Source organism: Tiliqua scincoides, chromosome 1 (assembly GCF_035046505.1).
Source record: "Tiliqua scincoides isolate rTilSci1 chromosome 1, rTilSci1.hap2, whole genome shotgun sequence".
NCBI lineage: Eukaryota > Metazoa > Chordata > Lepidosauria > Squamata > Scincidae > Tiliqua > Tiliqua scincoides.
This window is the reverse complement of record NC_089821.1, coordinates 267,270,770-267,298,484: the sequence shown is the minus strand read 5'-3', so window position 1 is coordinate 267,298,484 and position 27,715 is coordinate 267,270,770. Positions and strand designations below refer to the sequence as shown.

The following is a 27,715-nucleotide window of genomic DNA, read 5'->3' as shown; positions in this document are numbered from 1 at the left end:
TAAAACATCACTGGTTTTTGAGTGAAATTGGAAGTGGGATTTTACGCCTTCCGAAGACCTCAGAAGGCCTTCATAGGGCTGGAGGAGGCAGTATATGGCCTCTCCCAGCCCTCCAGAGACTTCAGTACAGGGCACCGCAGGGGGTACGGGAGTGGATGGCAACGTGGCACCACTGCTCTCTCTTCCTGTGCCACCTTCATCACTTGCAACCCTTGCGCCCCAGTATACCAGTGGATTGTATTCAAAGATTATTCTTACTAGTTCTTTTTATTAAGTTGAAATGGTTTGTCTTGAAACCGTAACCATAACCATAACCATAACCATATTGTCATAACTTAAATACGAAGCCCCTGATCCTACAAACAGGAACCTGTCACATCAATTACATGCAGTTGTTTTTTATATGACAAGTGACTCTTTGGAGCTGAAAATGCGAACTATAAAGTCACAGATCTGATTTTGTGTAATGTCTGATCTACGAACACAAAGCAAAGTGATGTTTGCTCATTTTTTCATTGAGTGTGAGTCCATACTTCATATGAAACAAATATGAAAATATATAGTTTTTGCTGAGTTTGCACTGCTGCCTTTCTGCTAATAAGCAAGAATTCTAGCAGCTTCAACTTGGAAGGAGTGAAAGCAAAGTCAGGAAACAATTCCATCATTCTTCAGCTCCTCATGTATTTGTTTGCTCATTTTGTACTGCTACTATTTTGATGTATAGCTAATTATTTTATCTTTTCATTTATAGTTTTGCATGGACAACTCATGCCTGAAGTGGAAAAAGAAAGGTGACCAACAGAAGCTATGAAGAGACCAAAATTGTTCTGTGCTTTAGTTATTTTTGTTTGTGTTGCTCTTTATACTGTATTTTTAAAATGGAATTTACGGTTCAAATCAGTACTGATTGTCACAGAAGATATGAAGAGAATGCCAGATGAGGCAATTTTTCATGGGATTATGTTTGATGCTGGAAGCACTGGGACTCGAATGCACATATTCATATTTGCACAAAAGCCAAAAGGTAGGCTTAATTTCAGTTAATGTTTTATCATTTACTCATATGTGTTAAGACCCTCATGGCAGGACAAAGTTCCTAACAACACAGTCCTGGAACGTGCTGGAATTCCTAGCATGTATGCACTGCTGAAACAGAGACGCCGGCGTTGGCTCGGTCATGTTGTGAGAATGGATGATGGCCGGATCCCAAAGGATCTCCTCTATGGAGAACTCGTGCAAGGAAAGCGCCCTACGGGTAGACCACAGCTGCGATACAAGGACATCTGCAAGAGGGATCTGAAGGCCTTAGGAGTGGACCTCAACAAGTGGGAAACCCTGGCCTCTGAGCGGCCCACTTGGAGGCAGGCTGTGCAGCATGGCCTTTCCCAGTTTGAAGAGACACTTTGCCAGCAGTCTGAGGCAAAGAGGCAAAGAAGGAAGGCCCATAGCCAGGGAGACAGACCAGGGACAGACTGCACTTGCTCCCGGTGTGGAGGGGATTGTCACTCCCGGATTGGCCTTTTCAGCCACACTAGACGCTGTGCCAGAATCATCTTTCAGAGTGCGATACCATAGTCTTTCGAGACTGAAGGTTGCCAATACAAAGGGTCCTCATGCCAATTTTGTGGCATTCTTGACATAAGTGAAAATTATTATGTCTCGCAAGTCCAAATAAATGTCTTCAAGACAAGTAGACGGAAACACAATTAGAGATGCATAGTATCCAATATCCAGCTCTTGAACTTGTTTAAACAGCTTGTGTTTGGAACATACTACACTCTGAGAAGTTGGGCTGGGTAACAGTACCACTAAAATAGTATTTCATGATAACTACATTGTAGCCTGTCTTTGTAGCTTTCAGATGATCAGCTAATCATTTTGGCCAAAATGATATAACTTACTTCTAAACTCTTTGTGTGTGCTTTGTATTTCCCTTGCCTTAGTTTTCTCTCCTTTATTCTTGATCCTCTTCCACCCCTTGCATTTTGCTGAAACTACTCTCACTAAAATAACCAATGACCTTCTTAAAGCAAAAGGTCTTGGCTATCTTCATCCTTTTTCACCACTTTGCTGCATTTGACACAGTTGATCAGTATCTCATACATGGCCTCCTTAATGCCTTGGGTTCCTTTCTAATTCTACTTTCAGAATCTCCTTTGGGTGACACTCTTTTGCTTTCTGCCTCTGTCAGGGTCCTCTGGAGATCTGTTCTCAACCACCTCTTCTTTTTCAGTGTATTATCCCAGGATGATTTCATCAAATCCACATAGCCTTCAGAATTGTCTGTATTCAGTTGACATTCAGCCAGCTCTCTGGTCTGGAACTTTCTCCCTTCTTCCAATTCCATATCTCTGTCCATCTGTTTGCTTTTATTCTGTAGTACAGGAGGGGTTGTTAACATTTTTTTTTTTTGCCTCGGGTGCCAGATGCCTTAGCTATGCCACTGATGCTTGGAACTCCCTCTCCCAGATCACTTACAGGATGCCTTCATTTTAATCCCTTCTCAAAACCCGCCTTTTTCGTCAATGCTTTGGTACTAACTACTAGTTCATTTTAACCTACTGAAACTAAGCCCAAGTGTATGTGAATGAAATAATTGCACATTCTTCCCTGCTTATGCTGATACCACTCCCCCTCACCTTCCCCTGTTGTGTGTCTCATGTCAGTTTCAGATTGTATATTCTTCAGAGCAGGAACTAGTCTTCTATTGTAAAGCATGTACAGTGGTGCCTCGCATAACGAATGCCTCGCGCACCAAAAAACTCGCAGAACGAAAGCGTTTTGCGATTTTTGGTGACTCGCACAACAAATTTTTATGACCCGTGCTTCGCAAGATAATTTTTTTTTTTGGTTTGTTTTAAGGGGGGGATCATGCCAGTTTATGCTCACATTCACCCTAAGGAAGGGGGGATCTTCATGCCAATTTATGCTCACGTTCACCCTAAGGAAGGGGGAGGATCATCATGCCAGTTTATGCTCACATTCACCCTAAGGAAGGATGATGAGTTCTTGGGGTTTCCTTGCGCAGCAGCGGGTCAGTCAGCATCCCTCCCTCCCTCTCACACACACACTTACACTCTCTTCACCACCCCTCACTCACTCACTCACTCACTCACTCACTCACTCACTCACTCACAGGGCCAGGCTCCTGTGTGCCTGTCAGAGGTTGCACGTTCTTGCTCCCGCCCGTTTTTGTGCCCCCCCCCGCAAGCCTGGAGCATCCCAGCCTCTCTCCCCCCCAAGCCTGGAGCATTGCAGCCTCTCTCTCCCCCCCCCCCCCCGCAAGCCTGGAGCATCACAGCCTCTCTTTCCCCCCCAAGCCTGGAGCATCACAACTTCTCTGCAACACAAACACTTTCCCCCTCTCTCTCACACACAGGCTGCCGCCTACTCTTACACACACAGATGCTCTGCCCCCCCATACTCACACAGCAGGGGAGGGGTGCCTTCACTCACCTCATCCAGCATCTGAATGTAAGCCCCCCCAGCAACCTGCCATCGCAGCCTCCCCCCCCCCCCGCAAGCCTGATCCCATTCACCCTAATAAGGGGAGGATCTTCATGTCAGTTTATGTAAGTAAGTCCCATTGTGCTTGCTCCCAGGAAAGTGTGCACAGGATTACAGCCTTCAAACTCCCCACTCAGCATCCCCCCCATCGCTCATTCACCCTCTCACTGCCCCATTTCCTTCACGTTTCTCCCCATGATCACGGCAAAAGCAAGCAATTGAGTGCAGCTGCTCTGTCCTCCTCCCCAGCTTAGAGCACAATCCTGTGCGTGTCTCCTCAGAAGTAAGTCCCATTGTGCTTGCTCCCAGGAAAGTGTGCACAGGATTACAGCCTTCAAGCTCCCCACTCAGCATCCCCCCCATTTTTGAAATCCTCTGTACAGTATGTATGCCTTTAAAGAGCACTTAATAAACACTTTGTAAACCAAATTTGACTTTGTTCTGACTTTTCTTGCCCATAGGAACACATTAATTAAATTTCAATGCATTCCTATGGGAAAATGCGCTTCACAAAATGGAAAACTCGCATAACGAAAGGACTCGCGGAACGGATTAATTTCGTTATTCGAGGCACCACTGTATATAAAGTGAAATAAATGGTGGTTGTCATGTTACTTATATCACAGAGCTTCTTTAATCCCACGATGAGGTTACTCTGACCATCATGGTTTTAATTGGAAAACTGCTGGAATGCATGTTATTTAACTCTGAATAAAATTAAAACAATCTTTGTTTATAAGCAGAATCTCCTCGCCTTCTTCATGAAACCTTCAGAGCACTAAAACCAGGACTCTCTGCATATGCTGACAATGTTGATAAGGTAATTTGACTTAAACATCTCACTCTAAAGAGATGGAGAGGATGCTTATTCTCTGTGTCAGGGTTTCTCAAACTTTGAGGGAGCTTTACTCCCTCAGTAAGTTCTTGTGTGGGAGGGGCTAGGGCAGCAATGCGATCCCCAGGATTGCGTTGCTAAGGTGGGCAAGGGGGGGGTGCTTGTGCCTTACTTTGCATGATGCTGGGCTGCAGCAGGCTGCAGAAGGTACAGGGAGCCTTGCGCAGCCTTGCACAGCGCTCCCCGACGCTTGGAACTTGCAAAAGAAGCGGGCGCAAAGCACCTCCTGCAGAATGGAAATGCTTTGTGCCTGCTTCTGCAGCCTGCTGCAGCCCAGCATCATGCAAAGTAAGACACAAGCACCCCCCTCGCCCCCTTAGAGATGCGATCCTGCTCTGCCTCCCTCCCCTTTCACCGCCCCTTAAAGGGACGGGGGAAGTGTTACACAAACTGGTGGGTCATGACCCACCAGTTTGAGAACCACTACTCTATGTTCTGTAGATAAAACAGTTCAACTTTGCTAATCCCTTTCTAGTTAACATATAAATATTGTGTGTACTTTTACTCAAATGGTCTGAAAACAAGGTATCTCATGAATAGTCTCCTGTCATACGCTACTGCTGAAGGATCATGTTCAGTTTCTGAGGTTCTTCTTGGCCCACCTCCACCCCACCAAAAACGTCTAGTTGTTGGGAATGAGGAAAATGGCCACTTCTGTTGTGGCACACAGACTATTGATTGCTTTTCCCAGAGAGGTTCCTCCCGCCTTCCCATTGTCCACTTTTAAGGAGGCATTGAAACCTACTATTTTCAGCTAGCATTTTAGTTTCCTAATGTTTTGCTCTTTCCTGCTGTTTATGGTTAAATGAGTAGTTACATGTTATGTTTATTTAAAATATTTGTACTCTTCCTTTCCCTTCCTGTAAGGAGGCACTGAAGAGTAATGATATAAGAATAAAATATCTTCTTATCATTAGCCTAAACAATTAATTGTTCCATTTTGAGTAAGCTGCCATGAGTAGTCATTTTGCCAAGGAAGGAAGAATATCAATTTCAGTAGAAAATAGGCAGCAGCCCACTTTATACTTCAAAATGCTAATGTCTTGGACTTGTAACAACTGCTTTGAAAGGTAAATGGTGATATAAACAGCAGCAATAACTCTCTTAAGAGCAGGAAGCATTTAATAATCTATTTCTCAGTGGCACCCATACCTAAAGGCCAAATGACAGTGGTATTTCTGTTGGTTTGTAGCAGTCTGTCATTTCGCAAGATATAATGGATATGCAGAATATGCTATGAGCTAGACATTTTCACAGTTCCAAGTTGTATGTGCACCCAATATAGTGATGACATGTACTAGAAATGGATAACACAGAACTATTTGTATGTCTCAAGGGGCATGGGGTCCCAATATGCCAAATTTCTGTGGCAGGTATATTTGCCCTTCATGTGGCTTAGAGCAGGGATAAACTTGTTTCATACAGAGGGCCAAAGTTAGCATTTGTGGTGCCTGCTGAGGTTCGGAAATGATGTCATTAAGCAGATGATGTCCAGAAATAAGCACTTTGTTCTCATATAGAAACCCATTAGCTGCAAATTACAGAAGAGGAAATGTGCAAATCTTGTTTATACTTTCAAGATATGAGAAAGCCCAATTATCAAGCTGAGAGAGCCCAATTATAATGGGGGGGGCGGCGCAGGAGGGAAAATTGCTTCTTTGGATGCATTTGCCTGTGGGCCTTAAGTTTGGCACCACTGGCTTAGAGCCCAGTAATAGGGCTTGCCCTTAGGCTGATACAGATAGGTTGAGACTTAACCCATTTCTGCCCAATCCACAGATGTACACATTTGATCCCTGTTGTGTATATATGCAACGGTGAGCAGAAATGGCTTAAAGAAATTAGCTATGATTTGTAAGATTGGCCAAAAATTTGAATTGGATCTCAGAACAGTGGCTGGACTGCTGGCAACATAGATTTTTTTAAAGATTGAACTTGGTTATTTAATGTTTAGATGACCATGTTTATTGTGAATGTTTCTTTTCTGTTGATGAACAGAAGACAAAAGTGATTGATGAGCTGAGCAAGAGGATTTTAATACTGAGGTGTATTTGCAAAAGTGTATGATCTGTAGCTGCTAAATAGCACTGATGTCCTTTTTTTTTTTAATTTCTCCAGAGTGCTCAAGCAATAAATGAGCTACTAGCACTTGCAAAAGACTCTATTGCTGAGGAACTATGGAAGACTACCCCTTTGGTTCTTAAAGCAACAGCTGGTTTAAGGCTGCTGCCAGGAAAAAAGGCACAAGAATTGCTCAGTAAGGTACTTCTTTATTTCCTTTGTCTATAAAACCTAAATTCACATTTTTTGTTTCTTGTGTATATGAATATTGGTCTCACTAAAAACATCCAGCATTTATGCTCTAGTCTTCTAGCTGTATTGATTAAATGACTGGAATAAAGCTGGAGGGCAGGATTTTACACAAGGCTACATCAGGAATGCCAGGAGTAGGTTAACTGTGCTAGATGGGTTTGCATCTTCCATGAAGGCTCATACTTATACAGTTGTGCCTCAGCACCTGCAAGGGTTCTATTCTCAGAACCAGAAATGATGTTCTCAAGCCTCCTGGAGACCTCAGAACACCCTCTGGACATGACTGGAGGAAACTTCTGGCCACGTCTGGAAGGCACAGGCTGGTCCAACGCTGCTGGTTCGGAACCTGTGGATGGTCAAATCCACAAATAAAAAGGACCAGAATGTAGTCTGACATTGCTCCATGATCTGGTGTTGCTTGATCTAGTATACCTGCACTGCAGTGTGATTTGAAGAGAGCTCTTTACCAGTTTGGGATGGTATATTGGTTGTGCTCTTGAATAATAGAGATCAATTTAGTGATGCTAGCTATATCCGGTATATGAAAAGGACCTCTTACTATCCATGCAACCTACTATTTTTCTCTAGGAAACCTACAGTGCTATTGATGGCAAAACTACTATAAGTTTGGGTTGATTATAATATCTTGATTATAATGCAATGGCCTCATATAGCTGTACAGGTAGTGGCTAACTCTGGTTTAGGGATTAAGAACTGGGCATAGGACCAAGTGCTCTTTCCTCTCCACACACTAATTCCTTCTGCCTCCCTTATCCTAATCCTGGAGTATATCTGATTGTCGAACATAACACCAAAGCAAAGAGGCAAAATAGAGAGGGGGGTTCATAAGTGTGGGTGGTGTGGACAAACGCATACAGAACCATGGTTAACTGCTGGTTCTGTATCCTTTAAATCTGATAATCTCCAAACCAGATAGGTGCATGCAGAGTCACATGACATGACAGACTGAGAATTTGTAACCTTTCTGAAACTGAACAGACTTCAAGGTATAATGTAGAAAACAATATTTATTTCTTATCCTGTCAACTTCCTTGTTAATTTGGGCTTGGTTTATTTTTACTGAAGGTCACAAGGATTTTCTGAAAACATGACCTCCCTGGGGAGATTTTATAAGGAAACTTTTGTTGCTAATGTGCATTATGATATAAAGCCATCAATCAAAGTGCTTAAAATATTGCTGTGCTAAAAGTGATTGCTTAAGTACTGCAGACTTCTATAAGTTTTATCTTAGGCTTTTTGGATGCTATCCAGAGAAGTAGATGCTTCTTGTTTAGGAGCAAGCTATTTATTTAATGGGTTTGTATCCTACCTTTCTCTCCATAAGGGCACTCAAAGTGACTTACAATCCTTAAAATGCCAAACACAATAAAACAACAATACATAAAACAATAAAACCACGAATGGATTGGAAATCACCAGCACCAGTTGGATCATCGATCAAATCATATCCTAAAGTCCAGACATAGCATCCACAGTTAAAATGCTGTGCTAAACAAAAATGTTTTAAGGCCCTACCAGAATGCCTCCAAAGACGGAGCAGATCTCAATTCCATGGGGAGGGAATTCCATAGTTCGTGCCACCACTGAGAAGGCCCTATTCCTCACCACCGCTTCTTTCACCTCCATCGATAGCAGCACAGCTAAAAGAGCCCTCTTAGATGACCTTGGTGGATGGGTCTGATTACACATAAGAAGACAGTCCCTCAAATGCCCTGGCCCCAAACCGTAAAAGTCCTTAGAGCTCAAAACCCAACACCTGAAATTGTGCCCCGAAACAACCTGGCAGCCAGTGTAGCCACTGGAGCAGCAGCCTGGTTGAGTCAAGCCGACAAGCCCCCACAACCATGTAAAAAAGATATACTTTTTAATTTGATTTTTTAATTTAGGTGAAGGAAATTTTTCAAGCGTCTCCATTTCTTGTAAGAGATGACTGCGTCTCCATAATGGATGGAACAGATGAAGGTAGGTTGAGTTTGTTTTTCTGTGATTTAATAGTTGTTTGAATTCTGCAGCAAAAACCCTGTCCATACAGTAGATAGACCCACTGTGGAACTACAGCAGGTGCAGTCATTAAATAATATCTGCTCAGCAGCATCTAATCCCATGGCATTTATGAAGTAACAAAAGAGGAGGTAAAAGGTAGGTAACTCCCCTTTAAGCTTAAAATCTCACCCAGAGGTCTCCAGACTTAGGCATGAGGGCCACAATCTTATATCTGCCATGGTGCCAAGGGCTAGAAAATAAATAAATGAATAATAAATACATTAGAGTCAGAAAAGGGAATGGATTTTGCAAAAGGATGGGGAGAGCAGAGGGCAATATGCGCGCGCGCGCACACGCACACACACACACATCATCAACTCCATCTCCTTTAATGCCAATAAAGATCTCTAAATCTAAAATCTAATTAAACTCTATCTCCTTTTTATCAATGCTGTGTGGCTTCTAAGGAGGGGATGTGAGGGAGAGGGCAGGCAAAGATAAAGAGGAGGGGAAAGCAGGGCTTTTTAACAGCCAAAACTCCCAGCTCGAGGAGGAGCACTATGCAACTCTCCTCTCTCCCTCCTCCCCTCCCCACTTGTAGCAATCTCCACTGCCGTCTCCCTCACAAACACCAGAAGAATGTCTCCCACACATGCACACGTGCCCTAGTCTCCACCCCACCCCCGTATACCTTCCTTCCCTTTATCTTTTCACTGGTTAAGGGCCACTTATTGCTACTCAGAGAGAAATTCAGCTGATGCACGTGAAGTGCCTCCTCCATGCAGTCCTTCCTTAAAGTTCCTCTCTCCTCACAGCGCCTATGCAAGCCTAGCCAATGTCAGATGGCTGCAAGCTGGGATAAGCATAGGGCAAGTCACAAGCAACTGCTGGCCTCCACTTCAGTATGTCTCTTCAGGACCACATAGCCTGCTTGGGGCCAATCTCCCTGTGGCCGACCCTGGTTGCTGTGGGCTGGATGTGGCCTGCAAACCTAGTTTGGAGACCCATGATCTAACCTCATGTGGAGGCAGGGATGAGAAATGTCAGGGAAATTAAAGTGAATGTCCTGCTCATGCAGCCTGTGTGTGTTCTTTTCATTTCCCTTACAGCAGCTACCTCACAGGTATTAGGCTGCTTTTAGATATCAGAGTTATTTCTATAACAGGAAACTTGAGGTAATGACATCATGATGATAGGGTCCTTTCTAGTTATGCTCTCTGTTTTATTTTACAGTTACTTGAGACCATTCAACACACTACCACATTAACTTGGAAAATGTGTATGCTTTTTTCTGGTCTAGCATCCCTAGCTACATAAGGAACCTCATATGCTAAAAGCCCATGAAGTTGGCATTTTCAGTCAACTTTCCTTTAGAACACAAAGGTCTATTTCAGGGGACCAGTTTGGATGATACTTTCTCATCCAAATTGGTCCCATGTGATTACAGATGTGCATAGTGTGTGCATGTTCTGGCAATTCTCCTTGCTTCTGGAAGAGCTACTTTAATTGTGGGGGAGAGTGAATCAGCCAAACCACCCCTCTGTTGGCTTATAAACCTACGGTAGTTTAAATTATGCTTAACAGTCTCTTTAGGGAGGGGGTCTGATCCAACTGAACACACAACTGAACTAACACCCCCAGAAGTAAGTGGAGGGGCAAGGACATCAGGTACCTTGACAGCACATGTCCTTAATTGTGGACCAATTCAAGTGGAAAAGTATTGTCGAACTGCACCCTTGGTGGTAGTTACAGCTACTCCAGAGGCACATATGTGAAGTTGAGATTAGTTATGTAGCTTTCCTAATTTCACACTTAAAGTAAATCTCCTGTGCCATTCTTTTGTCCATTTCTCCAATTTGGCCTTTAATTTTTTTTGCTTACTGTTTTATTGCTGGAGATGAAAAATGGCTTTGCATAAATCTGCTTAATTTTAAAATGTTTCTTACTAGGTATTTCAGCATGGATCACTGTCAACTTTTTAACAGGTAGGTATATAAACTGTGTATCTGACATTTACAAGTTAGATATTTTTAGTGTTTCTTGCTAAATGTCTTAATGAATATTTGCTGTATGAAACTACCAGTCTAAATTGCCTCAGGGAAATCTTCCAGAAGAATCTATATTTTAAATCCTAAACATATTTAAGATGTTGGCAAATCCAGGTAAAGTGAATAGTTGTATGCATTCATGCATCATACTACGCAACTATAATTTGTCCATTTATACCTGAAATACAGCTGGTCAAGCAGAATGATTTAGGGCAGAGTAGCACAGAATGTACTGCTTGTCCAGAAATTCACTTGTTTGATTTTTTTATTATTAATGTTCACAAATGAATTCAAAACATTCTTTCAGAATTTTGGTGAATTAACAATGTTGGTACACTGAGTGTAATCCTTTCCCAGACAGATGTAGTTGCCTGCATGTGAATCTGTTGTTCCATGTACAGACTTTTAGTCATCCTTCTCTCCTCCCCCTTTCTGTCTGAATGTCCAGGTGCTGCTTCAGACCATTGCAGAGAGATCTGTGTATCTTTTCCATATACCTGTCCAGTCCTACACACTTTGCTTGGTCACTGATCTATTGCAGTGAGCAATGATAGAACCAGGTTCTGTTAAACCCAGTGGAGTTCGCTTGCATATAGTTGCTGCATGCATCCTGGGACCATTTATGTCCTTAGCTTCATCTCATCTTGATTGGCTGTTCTGTTTGATAAATGATTTCACATTTTCATGTCTCTTTATTGTTAGAAAAATAGCATAGCCAAAGTCCTAGTAAAGTTGGGAATGACTGAAATTGAAAAATATTCATTCTGTAAGTATGCTGATTGTGCGGCAAAGGCTCCAGTGGATGGAAGCTCTGCCTTCCATTTTTGTGTGTGTCAATTGGACCAAGAGGTTGAATGATTGAATATAAAAATATGACAGTTTAACACTGAATGTCATTGATACCAATAGATCATAAACTCTAAGGAAACAGATGCCTACTCCTTCCTGTTGGTTTTTCTCCTCTCTCCCCTCCCCTCCTTTTTTCCCTTTTCAAGTTGGGGCTATGGATTTGGGGAAGGAATTGGGCGAGATCACTTTCAAGATGACTAGGTCTGTTCTGTTGGAATTAATGTAGTGGGAAAAGACAACCTAAGTGAAAGGTTAGGAACTTCAATGACCAATACGCTGCTGGTGGTTTTCATGGAAAAAAAAAATGTAAGCTCAAAACAATGTAGGGATGGGAGAACAAGTGAATGGGAACACAGGTTTACCAAGAAGTAATTGCTGGATTTGTAGGTGAATATTGAATAGTAATGGAACAGGTCCCTGGATTTGGCTTGCCAGGGGCACCAGACAAGGCAGTCGGTATGTTGTTCAAATTGGGGATGCTCAAATAATGTGTATTTTCATTTGGATAGGTTTATTCTGTCTAATGCATAGACTTCATTAGGAAATGTTCCATGAGTTTTGTTTGATTAAATAATGTATTCCAGGTTGCTTGAACAATCCACAAAAGAGATGTGAAGGAATTCTGGATTTAGGAGGTGGATCGACTCAGATTACATTTCACTCAAACATTGAGGTAACAAAAATACAAACTGATGTATCGAATAGTTGTGATCACTCACGAGGCAGACTTATGCCCTTCTAGCATGGGAACTTTGCTTTATCTTGTTACTACTTTTGTGTTTGTGGTTTGAAGTTAAATGTTAAATTTGCCAGTTTGAGTGTGTATTCAGAACCAGTGGTTGAGAAGAAGAAAGTCAGTGAGGGTGATAAAACAATAAAATAACTTTTATGCTGTGAACATGATGCATTGCAGTATGAAGATTAGTTTAAATAACTTCAGAGAGAGCATTGTGGTTCAGTGTTGGGTTTCATTTCTGCTTTTCCTATGTGTTCCATGCAGTGCTGTTTTTCTTCTTCTTTACAGGCAAATCTGCAGAACTCATCTGTTGGTCACATCACTCCACTTCAGATGTTTAACACTACATACCAGCTGTATTCACACAGGTTAGTTGTGCCAAAAATACCTTCCATGAAGGAAAAGAAACACATGTTTAAACATGATGGTTAAGTCTGGTGTATTCTGCACTAGTATAATCTAAACAGTGTTTTTGGAATGAAAGATGCTTATTCTGTTTTGGGGCACTTTGGATTGCATACTCTGTTGCATATAAGCTTTTTGTAAAAATATTTTAGCAGGGTTTTAGGTACATCAAACTAAAAGACAAGGATCTGGAGTAAGGATCATTGCTGGGTGATCATTGTCTAGCATCTGTAAGAGAATGGGAACTATTTTGAGAGTATGCATCCCATAAGAAGTGGCCAAGATCCTTTTGTCACCCTGATTCAACTGGGGCTGTTGGCACATTGGAAGCATGATTTCCTAGCTTGAGAAGGAACTTCATGTTCAAACAGTAGCTGTATGTGGATTTCCCTGGACTGAAAAATCTTATCCAACCTTTTCAGGTGTGGATGGAATATGGAGGCATGAATTGATCTCTGCTTCAATGACAGATAATTTGCACTTTTGCCAACAGCATGACCAGGACAAGATAGTCCCATTCCTGGATCACCCTTTTCGAACCGTCTTCTGCAAGTCAGGAAGGCTCAAAACTTGAAGGCCAGGGTTTATTGTGCATATGTGGGTGGAATGCACTTCGTGTCTTTCCTGCTCTGTTTTTTTGTTCTGCTTTCAAGGGCATACTGTACTTTTGGTAACTATAAATAACTTAAGTGCTTCAAAGCTGATGCAAAAGATTGGGCTGCCAAATGCTGTAAAGTATCTCCACAACTATTCCGTCTTCCAGGAACCAAGGCAACTTTAAATTTTTGTCATCACTGGTGGTTTGCACTTAACTCTTCTCTTACATTGCTATATTGAGCTCTTGATTGGTCTGGTGCCTTGAGCCAATTTTGTTTTGCTTGTATTTAGCAAACATGCAGTAAGAGGACAGTGAGGTACTAAGGGCAATTTCACAAAAGCCTAGAGCGTATGTTAATGCACCAGTTCAGCATTTGATGGCCCAACTTGTTGTTATTTAATCAAACAGTATCAAAATAAACCAAGTATGTAGAGACCCATTTCACAGACAGAATAAGGCCAAAAGTTAACTGACATATTCAGTTTGTTTTCAGCTTCATAAATGCTGAGTTAGTGCATGACTGGAGTTGTGTTGCAAACTGTAGAGTGGGTGCACCTGCCACGTACTCCAAAGAATCTCCTTTTTTATTTAATGAAAAGTTTCTAATTCACAACAACCCTTTTTCAGCTCTCAAATCCAGAGGATTTTTGTATCTTATATTTTCTGTCTCGTGCCAACCCTTAACTTCATTTTTATTATGTTAGTTAGCAATTTCTGTTAATATCAGAACCAGAGTATTATTTTGATTTAAATTTTTCCTCTCTTTCCAGTTACTTGGGACTTGGGTTAATGTCTGCAAGGCTGGCCATTTTAGGAGGAGCTGAGGGAGAAGTCTGTAAGTATTGCATACTTGTGTGTGTTTGCTATTGTGTGTGTTAATTCATTTTGTTTCACTTGCTAGCTCAAGAATTCAGCATAGGTACTGACAAAATATAAAGCCAATGCAATGCAAATTATACATGATACTCGGGTGCGCCAGATATGGGGTACAACTTGGTTCTGGGTGTGTGTGTGTGCGCGTGCACGCGCACCACCACTGCAGCTTGCTTCACACTAGCTTATTTTCTTTCTGGGCCCAACCCACATCTCACCTGGTGTTTGGCATTAATAATGGTGATAGCAGTGAGTGAGTGGGTGGAGGCAGTTTCTCCCCCTCCCATCCTGGCTTGTTCTTTGGCAGTGGCACTTCCCTCTCCCTCCCTCCCCCAGTGGCCAACAGAGATTGCTCCCAGGAACGCTAGAGGGCTCCTGGGAGAACCCCATTGACTGCACTGTGATGGTAGTAGAGTTTAAAAATGTAGAGTCACGATCTAGAATTCAAGATTTTCAAACACGGCTGCTGTGAGTTGCCAACACCTGTTGATAGGGTGGGTATCCTGGAAGCAATGGACCTGCATAAACCAACCCTCTGGCACTACCCCTGCTTGATATACATTAAAGTATTCTAAAACTTCTTTTTTTAAAATTTTTGAACACTATTAGTCATATTACTTTAAGTACTTCCAAAGCAGAGAATATAAAACCATAAAACATAATTGTGAAGTAAACATCAGTCAAAACTGATCAACATATGTACTCAAATATCTGTAACTGAAGTCACAAGACACTGATCTTAAATGAGTTTTCAGAACAACTTTTAGGTAGCAGCATTAAATCAGAGATTATCAAAACAATCCTCCTGAAGTATCATTGAGAAAGCACCTTGCAAAATCAAATCTTCTTCACTGGGAGCAAAATACAGAGAAACGGACAAATGTATGTCTTGAGAGAGTGTTCGAAAACATGGATATTACTGCTGAGAATCCCTAAACCTCATCCCCTAGGATGGTGGGTTCTCAAACTTTTTAGAGGCCTTAAAGTCTGCTGCCTGATTTATAAATGCCAAGGGGGTGGTTATAATGGTGATTGGCAGCAGTGCTCCCCTCAAGTAGCAGCTTGTTTAACCTTGAAGCACATAGTCTGATATGCCCTGTCAGTTTTGCGAACCACTAAAAATTGAGTCACAACCCACTAGTGCAGTGGTTCTCAGACAGGTGGGTTACGACCCACCAGTTCATGTAAAGGTTCCCCCATCCCTTTAAGTGGCAGGAGGAGGGGAAAGGCAGGGAAGCAATCCCCAGGATCACATCTCTGTGGGTAGTGAGGGGGGGTGCTTTCCACTTACTTTTATGTAGGTAGAGCTGCAGGAAGTGCGGGGAGCCCTGCACAGCCGTCCACAGCACTCCCTGAGGCTTGTAAAAATGCGTGCAAAGTACTCCTTCTTGCAGGAGGTGCTTTGCACCCCCTTTTACTGAATGTTCTAAGGCTTGGGAAGCGCTGCGGAAAGGCTGTGCAGGGCTCCCTGCACCTCCTGCAACCTCCAGCAGCCCTACCTACATAAAAGTAAGTGGAAAGCGCCCCCCTTAGCCCCTCCTCCACAAAGACTTACTAAGGGAATAAAGAGAAACACTGCACTAGAGGGCCCTGGACCCACAGTTTGAGAACCATTGCCATAGGAGATTACATTTGAATAAACAGAAGAATGCAGAACAAGGCTACCTCTGCTGAGCAAGGCTAGCAGAAGATATGCACATTGTGAAGGAGTGCCCTAGGCTAGCATAACACTAATGAAAACCAAGTAACCTTTCCAGGCTGCAGCAAAACATTCAGGCCTGGACTTTCTGAGATCTTTAGGGGAAAAAATCTTTAAAAGGTAATGGAACAATGCTAACAATGCTTGTATACTCGTGATGCTCAGACATGAGTAGTGTGCTCAAGAGAATATGAAAGTACAGTTTTACTTTATTGCTGTTATCTTTATTATTTATCTATTTAAATACATTTGAATGCTGCTTTAAAAAAAAATTCTACCCAAATTACAATTAGGATTGAAAACAATATAAAATTGAAACATCACAAAATCAAGTCTTTATGAGAGTGCTACTAAGATACATCAAGCAAAATCATTTTATGGTTCACCGCAGTGGTTGGATTCCTTCACTGAGGAGACGACAAACAACCTAGAGATTTTGATTCATATATTGAAATCTACATGCTCTTCAACCTTAAGGCACCCTTTGCTGTTAGGCCTTGTCCGCAGAAACAGTTCCACTTAAGCATGCTTGTAAAAATGGCATGGGATGAATGGACATTTTATCTCCCTTTTTGGTGCTTCTCCCTTTCAGTTTTCCCTGATACAAAAGTGTGACTATTCTGTCCTTCATGGTGGGCCAAATTTCTGGGCAGCTGAAAATAGAGCTACTGTCACAGTTTAGTTGTACAGTGTGAATGATGTGCCACTAAGTGGGGGAATTAAATGCATGCAACTCGGGAAACAATACATTAATCATCAATACAGTAGTAATCCATGTTTGGAGATGGGGATATAACTCATCAGTTTGCCTTTATACTCACTCTATACCTGCTTGAGGAGTTCAAATTCCGTTATAAAGGGGCAGGAATTTGAATCATTACATGTGCAAAAAGGAGAAGGGTCGTGCTGCCCCACAAAGCATGAAGAATGTTCAGCTTATGGGGGCAGGTTGTAAGTGTGCTGGGAATTTGTGCTGCTAATTGAATTCAAGGGTGGGAAGATGCAGAGCCTGTTGGGAGTGGACAGTGGCAAGGGAAACAGGATCTTCATGTGATCCCTTTTCCTTTGTCTCAATACTTTTCTTACTATTACAGTAAAGGAAGGTGAAGAGCTAACAAGTCCCTGCTTACCACCTCATTGGCAGAGTGAATGGGAGCACAACAAGATAACATACAAAATTAAGGGGCAGAAGGCAGGTATAGTAACCTGGTCACTTTTTCATTTGGTAATACATTTTAATCATAGAAACTGACACAAGTTCCCACAAATTCTCTTTCCTGCTGTCAGAGCAAGGCTATGCATGTCTGTGTGCAACATTCTACACAAATACAGAATGTAGGTTTGGAAGTGTTTCTGTTTCCTGAGGATCTCTGATTTCAGTTTTTTTAGTTTTTAAAATCAAGTTTCTAGATGTAATGGTTTTAGGGAGATGATTAAAACACCTTGATGAAAAATCTGAGAAGTTGGGGGGCTACAGAATATGATTTCCAGATCAGGAGTGACTTCAGGTGGTTCCTTGCCTTTCTTCATAATTAACTGAAATACATTATGCCAGTGGTTTTCAAGCTTTTTAGAGTCCCTAGAGGCTGCTGCCTGATTTATAAATGTCAAGAGGTGTGGCTATAATGTTGATTGGGCAGCAGTACTCCCCACAAGTAGCAGCTTGTTTAACCCTTGATGCATATAGCCTAATATGCCCTGTCAGTTCCGCAAACCACTAGTTACCCCTGGACCCACAGTTTGAGAACTACTGCAGTATGTAAAAAAATTCAGCAAATTTGCATAATTTATATAAATTGCTAGTTTTACTTCTCTTGCCACCAAAATTTTTTTAGCACAGAATACATAGAGCCCTGATAGGTTTTTTTTAATTGTGTAGCGTTTAATTTATTTAGATACAAAATAATGGTATTTCACTTAAAATGCTTGTTTACACAGTGTTAATGAACAAGTTCATTTCTTCTAAGTTTTTATATTTTCACTTTATGCCATGAATATGGAGTATCTATGAGTCCTCTTCATGAATGAGTCTGTGGAAGTTCCTGAACATCATAGTGAATTTTTATTGGGAATTGAGTTATGTCTGACTGATATCATAAGTTTTAAAACTGTTTAAGATAACGAATGCTGTCAATGTGTTTAGTACTGTTTGATTCCAAGCACTACAAAATTTGTTATATGCGTTTTGTGTTCCCTTGTAGTTATTCATGAAGATGGCGATAACCTCTTTTGTTATACCACCTTTTCATGAAATACGAAGCTGTATTGTAAGCAGAAGGAGGGCAAAATGCATGCAGAACAGGGCAATTAGTGATAGGATCCCTCTCCCTTGTTCTCTGCTTCCACTCATTGGGTAAACTGGGCATGAACTGGAAAAAGGTAGTTTGTTGCCACCACCCAAAGTTAGGAACCCCATACAAAAGATCATGAGAGATGTGACAAGCCCACTACCTCCCAAGTGCGCTTGGTTCAAGCAAACAGAACAGTTAAACACAGAACATTTATTAAAAACCTGGAAAGTCCAAACAATGTATGGCAAAACTCAAGGAATTAAAGCAAGACACTAATCAGCTAGCAACTGGAGAGAAGGAGAGGGTGGTGGCAGTGGCAGAAGGTGGAACAGAGGTTTAAAAGCCAAGTAGAAAATAAACACAAACCTTGAAGCAAATAACTGGCTACAATCCCTGTCCTAATTATTCATATTATTCCAAAACACACTTGCAACAAGGTGAATAGGCAAGCCCTCATGAAGCAGCAACTGCTTTCAACAGGTTTGTTCAAATCATACCAAGGGGGTGGTGGTTACTAGTCAGTTGGGGAAGAAGCTTCTGAAGGGGTGGAAGAAGACAACAATGCTCAACCAAGGGACAGTGGCTATTTCAACTGGATGACTCGGCAGCGTTTTTAGGATATTGCGGTATCATAAAACATCTGAAGGGGTGGACAGAACTGACTTAATTTTAGTGGATGTCCCCTGGTTCTGGTATTGTGTGAGAGGGAAATTAGCATCCCTCAATCCACCCCATGCATAATTTTGTACATTTCAATCATGTTTCCCCTCAGGCGCCTTTTTTCCAGACTAAAGACCCTCAAACTCTAACCTTTCCTCATAAGGGAGGTACCCCAGCCCATTAATCATTTTGGTTGCTCTCTTCTGCACCTTTTCCAGTTCTACTATATCCTTTTTGAAATGTGGTGGCCAGAACTGCATTCAATACACTTTCACAAGATGGAATGCTACTGCAGCCCAGAACACACACACACACACACACACACACAGAGTGTGTTTTGCAACCCAGTTCTTTGCTTACATTTTGATATACTGTAGTAATGAACTAAATTGGTTTGTTATTTTCTAGGTGTTGGCAAATTCCCCAGAAATAGCCTAACCTGTGTCATGCAGTGACATTTGACCTTGCAGTGGCATACCTAAGGGAAGTCCACAGATACAAGTGATTCTGGGCGGCATGGCAGGGGGGGCAGTGCCCCCTCTGCCGTGCCACCCCATGGGCTGCCCGCACCCACTGCCTCCCTGTTCTAAGGGCCGGATAGTAAAACTGGAGGTAACATTCTAAGTCCCTCAGAATGCTTTCTCAGGGCCTTAAAACATCACTTCCGGGGAAAAACGGAAGTGGTATTTTAAGGCAGGGATGGCATTTTTAGGCTCACCCTGGGGTGGTGCAGTGGCCAGGACACTGAACTTGTCGGTTCCTAAGGTGACAGCCACCTATATATTTTTGTCACCCTGTGTACTGTGGATTTGGTACAGGGATCTGATTTTAACATGCCAATAACTCATTTTCTAAAACACTGTTGGCTGGCCTTAACCACCTTTCTGTCTCTGTTTTCTATCTATTTCCAATATGAACAAATCTGTGCCTTTAATTTTATTTCCTTTTCTCTCTCCCTCCTTCCCGTTTGCTTCAATTTCATCATTTCTGAAAGGTTAACAATTCACCCCTGTGCCATTTTTTGCATCAAGTTGGTTTGTCCCCAAAGTGGCTATTGCAGCATTTTCCATTGCTTTTGACTGATTGCTGATAGCAGATTTGAAATGCTGGCTGCTTATTTAGGCTACAGAACATTTTATAAGAATTTCATGCCTCTTGATAATGCTGTTTTAATAATTGGATTATGACTTCACTTAGGGCCCAATCCTATTCAGCTTTCCAGTGCTGACGTGGCCTTAATGCAGCCCCAAGATAAGGGAACAGACACTTCCTTACCTTGATTCCCCACCACCACAGGATGCAGCACACACCCCATTGATATTACTGCATCAGTGCTGAAAAGTTGGATAGGATTGGGCCTTTAGTCACCAAACATTTTCCTAAACTACTAATAAATCTTGCTCATATTTAATCACCAATGTTGAATTTTTATGGTGAATATTATTTCTTTTAGAGAGAACTATTTATGAGTCATGCTCTGATGAAGTAGCACAAGTGCTCAAGAAGAAGATTCGCAAGACAGATGAAGTAAAGGACTTCCATTTTTATGCATTTTCATACTATTATGACTTGGCTGTGAAGGCTGGTTTAATAGGTAAATTTGCTTTTGATTTTGTCAGCACTATGATGTGGTTGACTCTTATGCCTTATAAAGTTGATTTCAGTGCACAGCTAGCATGATGCTGCTGAGTTGGAGTTAATTTGCAGATTTGGCACTATCAGATTTGGGCTGAATTGAGACATGGAATGGCGAACTCACTAGAGCAGTGTTTCTCAAACTGTGGATCGGGACCCACCAGGTGGGTCGCGAGCCAATTTCAGGTGGGTCCCCGTTCATTTCAATATTTTATTTTTAATATATTAAACCTGTTGCTACCATGCTATGTAACTGCATTTGGGGAAATGTTACAGACCTATATTTTTAACAAGCTACTATTTATATTCTTTTAACAATGATAGTAAATGGGACTTACTCGTGTGTAAGTGTGGGTAGGATTGTAGCCTAGGATTGTTAAACATTCTCCTGCTTGATGATGTCACGTCCAGTCATGACATCACTTCCAATGGGTCCTGACAGATTCTCATTCTAAAAAGTGGGTCTCAAGGCTAAATGTGTGAGAACCACTGCACTAGAGAAAATAATTGTCCTTTAGGTGTTTGTGTGTACAGGGGCCCCCAGTTTCCGCGGATTCACTTATCCGCAGTTCAGGTCCAGGCCCTCCCAGCTCATGCACTCCTTCTCCCCTCACCTCTGGAAGGGCCTCTGAGCTCAGCAGGTTAAAAAAACACTACTTCCAGTTTCACAGTGAAATCGGAAGTGACATTTTTAGTGCCTTATAAAGCATTGGGAGGCCTAGGGAAGCCATGGATAAGGGGGCATACCAGTATCTTGCTTTGCCAATTTCTTACCTGTTGGGAGTGGGTCACAATCACTCTGATGGAATTTCTTTCTCTTTTGATTAGATCTCTTTTTTTCACTTGTGTAATGCATAGTATTGTGCCATACATGTCTTCTGCATTGTGAGGCCCTTGAATTTTTCTCTTACATCCTACCAAGCAACTGTTTTGTGCTCTGCCTGGAAGTGTGCTTTTTGAGATTATTAAGAGTACTAGCAGGGCTTTCTTCTGTGCTTTTAATTTTGTCTGTGTACCTTTCCATCACATTTGAATTGACACTTCATTTCGCATTCCACATGGGGTCTGAATGATAAAATGATTATCCATACAAAAAAAAAATTCCCTCCTTGAGGATCTTTGGATATAAGGAGAGAAGCATTCTAACCAGGCCTGTCTCCTTGCCATGCTAGTTTTCTGTATGTAGGAGGGCTATTTGTGTCCCCTTGTCAAGAATGTTGCCACTGCCTGAGCAGGTGCATTGTCATGGAGAAGAATCATATCTTTTGTTTACACAAAGCTTCCTGGCAGCAACTTTCTTGAGGAGGGGAGACAAAAGCCAGGATTGTGCCAGGATACAATTGCCTCAATTCAGGTGGAGATTACATGGAAGTGAAATGCTGGCATGGTATGTAACTTGAGCAGTATTTATTTTCTTTCATTCTTGTTTTATAAAAGCCAAAAGGAGGTTACTTTCCAAATGGCCCTCATAGAAACTTTTTTTTTTAATGGAGGAACATGTGAATTCATACCTACTGTCTGTTGTGGTACATTCCTGTCACAAATTAACCTTATCAAGTGCTAAACCAAGTGCTGAAGCCGAGCGATTCCATCTGCTCTGAGCGTGGGAGGATGGAGGCCAGAATGTGAAACCAGATTAGAGTGAAACACCTGGACTGTTGTGGTTCTTGAAAGATAGAACCTTCTTTCAATTGTAAAAATCCCTACGGGGTTTTAATCAGCCTGCCTATGTAAACCGCTTTGAATAAAGTCTTGAATAAAGACCAAGAAAGGCAGTATATAAATACCTGTTATTATATTATTATTATAAACCAAAGAGCTCTATTTGAAACATGCAAGGCACTTACAGTTTGAATTAACTATTTAGAATACTTGTTGTAGACTGTTATGCCAAACCTTCACTAGGTCAAAAGTATAAGAGCCCTTTTTTGTTTTAGAAAATGAAGAAGGAGGGACCGTATCCATCAGTGATTTTGAAAATACAGCAGAACATGGTAAGCAATTTCCTTCTACTTATTTATGTACCTTATCTCAAATACAAAGGTATCATTAAAGGGTAATGGTGTAGAATACGGTTTCTACAATAACGGTTTGGAATACCTCTTGTACTTGACAAAGAGTAAGGCAAATATAAAAAGTTCTAACAATGTAATATTTTTGTTTCTTTTTCTCATTCTTTCCCCCAAAGTATGTGAAGTCATTGAGACTGATCAAGCAGCAAAGCATCCTTTCCTCTGCATGGATTTAATTTATGTCAGTTTGCTATTGCAAGAACTAGGTTTTCCAAAGAGCCATGTTCTTAAGGTAATCAATCTTAATTGATGTAGTTGGGACTGAATGTAATGAGGGTGAAAAGCAGAATTCTGGTAATTCTGCATCAAGAATGTTCAGAAAAATCCACCTAAATTCTTCAGGTTTTTAAAGTATTTTGTAACCAAATGTATTCTTTTTGAAATAATATTTTTAAAGTTATTGTGACAAGAGCTTCCCTTCAGTGGTGGTGAAGGGAACGCATGGCTTTTGAGGACAGTAGTGGAAGAGACTTTCGACGGGGGCTTAAGATCTTTTTATTTACACAAACCTTTTAATGCTGACACAAGGGGGCCTGGCCTTTTCTTCGTCCTCTTTTTTTTTTTTTTAGGGGGGGAACCAATTGTTTTGTTTGTGTCTATTGTTTTTTAAATGTTTGATTTTTATACTTATTTATATTTCTCATGGTTTTCATATTTTATTTGTTAGCTGCCTTGAGTACTCCTTTCTGGAGTGGAAAGGTGGGATATAAATTCTACTAATAAATAATAAATAAATAAGAGACAAAGTAGAACTTTGAGAAGTGGGGAATATCCAAAAGGTCCCAGCTTCTCCATCAATTGCATATAAGCTCTTAAACTGTACATCAGAATTTACTATTTACAGAGTAAGTACCCTGCTTTTAAAACAGGAATGGCCAACCCACAGCTTGTCATATTCCACTTTTTATGTAGAGAATCTTAAACCTACCATTCCACCTTATCACTGCTTTTAGTACAGAGCAAGGAACATTGAGTGCTCTTACCTGTTTGGAGCTTTCCAAAGACACTTGGCTAACTTCTGATGAAGCCAGAAAAGTGACCTGATGGACCTTTAGTTCATTCCTTAAGTTCATTTCAGAATTCCATATAAAGTGCATTCATTGCCTTTCTATACAGTCCAGCCCCCCTCTGCCTGCCCACCTTCTCATCTTCAAAGATGATCTTAGCCGGGATCTCCTTGCGGGTGATTTTCCCAAAAATGATATCTCTGCCCAACTGGGGCCACTTGGACTTTGCTGATCTCATTGGCCTGCTCAGCCCCTGCCACCTTCCACAGCCCACCCAAGTCCTTCTTGGGTATGTGAGTGAACCACCAGTTTGTTTGTTTTTAAATCATTTATACCGCATCTTTCCAAAAGCTCACCGTACAAAATTAAATACATAAAGCACATCATAAAAATGATAAAGAAGCTAAAATCTAGATCAACCTGGATATCAGAGTGCAGTTCTCTAGTACCTGCCCTATTGACCTTCTCTCCTGTCCATCAGTCTTTTTCCACCTCTCTTCCTGTTTTCAACCAGAGCAAATCAAGCGGAATAGGTGTAGCTGCTTCGAGTGTGTCCATTGCAGTGTTAGAAACTTGAGGGCATGCTGTGTACAGAGTAGCAAAGAAATCAAGCAAACAGTAAACTACTGTGGTGCTTTCTTTGTCATTATTCAAATGTTTTTCAAAACTGTATGGGAATTTTGCCCGTGCCTTTCAGAAAGTGTCCATGTGCCACTAAGTGGTACAAATTCCACAGGTTGGCCACCCCTGTTTTAAAACATATTCTGAACATCCTTTGACTCTTCTTATTGTGTAAGTCTCTGATCAGGTGTTACCCACGCAACTCCCAACTTTGCAGTGTAGCCATAATGATGAGATTTTTTTCCTCATTATCAAAGGTGAGAATCTGAGGAATCCATATTTGCTCATGTAGCACAATGAATGCAAGAATAGTTGAAGTCTGCACAACTGGATTATATCTGTTGCGTAGAATGTGTGTGCACAGTGAATATCCATCATTTGACCATATTAAGCAATGATGTGTGTGTTAATTGGTTTGCTCATATCTACAGTATCACCCCAAACAGGCTGCTTTTTCATGATGTTGGTTCACGCATCCAGTGCCATTCAAAGTGTGGAGAAATCAAGCAGTTTATTGTGTGTGGGTGAAGTAGCCCAATGAACTTCCTCTGTTTCCCTTATCTACTTTTTCTTTTCCTTCTAGCTTACCCAAAAAATCAACACCACTGAAGCTAGCTGGGCTCTGGGAGCTACCCTTCACTACCTGGATTCAATTCATAAACTGCAGTATTGACTGGGATTACTTTGGGACTCTAGTGAGTGGTCTGGGAGTATCTAGTGCTGAAGCTAAGTAGGTATGCACCTGGTCAGTTCCTCAGATGGGAATTATTGGGAAGCTCCCAGAAGAGCAAAATAAATGTTTAATATATTTAAAAAATAATATTTTGGGAGATTATTTTAACATTGAACTCAGGTGTTTAAACTTTGGTGATGTAATCTAGTAATCTCCCCCTTGAAATCATCCACATTTTTTAAAGCCTCTCAAAATCAGTGGCTGCTACTGTAAAAAAAAAAAATGCTGTGGGAGCTAAAATCCAGATCTTGAATAACATGTTTGAGGTCCAACAGGATGAATGCAGAAATCCTCTCGTGATTCATGATGGAAGTTTATGCATGTTCTCTGATATGTCTACAGTCTCTGAGAAAAGCACAGCATCCTCAGATTGGTCTTCTACCTTTGCTGCTAGCAAGTTGAAACTAGTGTCAGACAACATTCACTCCAGACACAACTTTTATATTGCATATATATATGATTGTTTGGGAAATTTATTTTTTCAATGTGTGAAAAACTAATTATGTTCTTTGTATCCTATATGCTTGTAGTACTGAGTTGTACTGGAGATGGTGGTATAAAGGCCTGTTTCACAAGCTGAAGTTCACTGGAGATTTTTCATTGAGTTTGGCTTTAACTTCACTAATAATAGTGGTGATGGAATTTTAAGTGCCACCTTCTTGAGAGCACAGTAAGGTCACCTGCTGCAAAGAAGTGGCTAGGTCAACAATGTTAATAAGTCAGTATGTATCAGGAGTGTTTTAATGTACAAATCATTTCAACAGAAATGTCAGGCTATTCTTAAAATTCCTGGAGTTTGTAAGGCCAGTTACATTAATCAAAAATGTTACAGAGGGATGATAGGAAGTATGAGCCCATTTCCAAGCAATCTGATGAATATCCACTCAGAAGTAGGTCACAATTATTTTAATGGAACTTATTTCCAGATAAGTATAGGATTGCAACCCTGTCACTTGAATATCAAGTATAGAGCTCCATAATTTTTGTGAAAGGTCTCAGTCCCATACATCAGAAGTTTGTTCCAGATTCATAATTGCAAAGCATTGTGCCTTATTATTCTGTAGCCTCAAGAGTCACACGTGAGCACTGTTTGTGGGATTCACAATAAGCAAAATAACTTTGAGGTTAATCTGACTAATAGTTTTTGTTTGTCGCAATGAGTTGAAAGTCCTCTTTTGAACCTATTCACATTCATTGTCCCTTCCATCTTTCGGAATCCCAATACCTGTGCTTAATTTCCCAAATGTCAGAGTTCTTCTTGTCACCCAGTCTTCTAGCTGCCATTTTTATTTTGAATGCAACACGAACTCTCCTTTTCTTGCACAAGTTACTGAGGTTAATCAGCCTAAATGAAATGTTAAATAACACAAGAGGTATTTTTCTACAATAAAATATCCAGAAGGAATAAGGGAAAGTACAATCCAATCTAGGCGCATCAAAGACCAAAAATGGGTATCCAATTTGGCCCTAGGCCCATGATGTACTTGGTTACAGTGAGCCATTTTTCATGGAACATATTAACCAAACTGCAGGAAAATACTTGGGGAGATGGCAGTAAAATGGAATGAATGCTGATGCCTGTCTACCACCTTCATATGTTTCTGTACCTTATAAAATGCACACTGCACAAAAATGGCTCAGTACTGGATTGATTGGCCAATTTTATGGTCTACCTAAACATGTAAGCAGTTATCTTGCTTAGTGTGTGTGCATACGAGTGCGTGCATCTTTTTCATGAAAGATGCACTATAGTTTTCCTGGCTATTCAGGAGGCAACCTGAAGGCGTGATAGTGCTTGACTTCATAAATTTGTTCATGACTGAGAGCCCAATCCTGAGCTCCCGTAGCGCAGGGCTGCAGCAGCACCAAAAATGGCTGCCACCACATCCTGCATGCTCACAGCAGCCACGGGCGGCACCTCGGTGAGGTAAGAGCCTTCCTGTCAGGCTCTAGCTCTGGTGGAGCGTCGGTTCACTGGTCCTGCCTCCCTTCGTCCCCACTCCCTCCCCCCGGCATGCCTCCCCTGCCTCCCAGTCACGCCTGCCCATGCCCTCCGCCCGTCTCCCCCCTCCCCAGAATGCCTCCCCCCGCCCCCACTTTCCACTGCCCGGTGGTCCATGTGACTAGCACGGGTGCTCGCTTGGCACGTTTGCAACAGTGCACACCAGCAGTAAGCTGGTGTGTCAAGCTCGGGATTGGGCTCTCAGGTTAGTACAATACAAATCCTCAGCATTATACATATGTGAATTTTATAGGAGTTTGTATGCTTACAAGGCTTCTTGAACTAAGAGAACTATGTGCTTGGAGTGTCATATCATATATTTAACACTTTTTAATAAATGAATGTATCATTGTTGCACTGAGCAAGGATTATAAAAAACTGGATTAAAAATTCTAATGTGGCAAGAAGGGCATATTACTATGTGGTAGCACCATAGTTCTATCACTTTACTTCAGAGGACATGAAGATGCAGTTTGGGACAGGAGAAAAGCTGTTGGACAATTTATAGTGTAATGTATCTGATCTCATGTCTGTATGCACTTCATCTTATGTCTTTGAAGAAACTGGTCTACAAGGCACTGAAGCTAACAAAAAATCTTCTTGGTATATTGTGCATTTGTTTCTAAGCAAAAACTCTTAGAGGAAATGAATAAATAGCAATGTTCTCCTAATATTTGATTGTCACTGGCTTGTCCCTTGAAGCAGCATGTGTGTAACTGTAGATATTAAACACTAATTTTGTCAATAAAATTTTTAATTACAAATAA

General features: G+C 41.3%; 1 protein-coding gene across 2 annotated transcripts; it reads left to right on the top strand.

Annotated features, from left to right (window-relative positions):
* The first annotated feature begins 755 nt into the window (after window positions 1-755).
* Window positions 756-27,715, top strand: ENTPD6 (ectonucleoside triphosphate diphosphohydrolase 6). Of its 2 annotated transcripts, none has more exons than XM_066625607.1 (13): window positions 756-791; window positions 4,251-4,327; window positions 6,521-6,664; window positions 8,623-8,698; window positions 10,669-10,704; window positions 12,201-12,289; window positions 12,641-12,720; window positions 14,126-14,190; window positions 17,022-17,123; window positions 20,332-20,472; window positions 22,451-22,507; window positions 22,702-22,817; window positions 24,797-27,715. In XM_066625607.1, exons 1-13 carry the CDS (start codon window positions 758-760, stop codon window positions 24,884-24,886), a joined length of 1,107 nt encoding a protein of 368 aa, XP_066481704.1. In that variant the 5' UTR covers window positions 756-757; the 3' UTR covers window positions 24,887-27,715. The 2 variants fall into 2 exon arrangements, with proteins under 2 accessions (XP_066481704.1, XP_066481696.1); XM_066625599.1 differs by having other exon boundaries at window positions 756-1,024.

Bases quoted from the DNA above. Each gene is read 5' to 3' on its own strand.
- ENTPD6 (XM_066625599.1), top strand. From the start codon at position 808: ATGAAGAGACCAAAATTGTTCTGTGCTTTAGTTATTTTTGTTTGTGTT. The intron at 12,721-14,125 runs GTTAGTTGTGCC...CTCTCTTTCCAG, and splicing joins TACCAGCTGTATTCACACAG to TTACTTGGGACTTGGGTTAA. The intron at 20,473-22,450 runs GTAAATTTGCTT...TTTTTGTTTTAG, and splicing joins TGTGAAGGCTGGTTTAATAG to AAAATGAAGAAGGAGGGACC.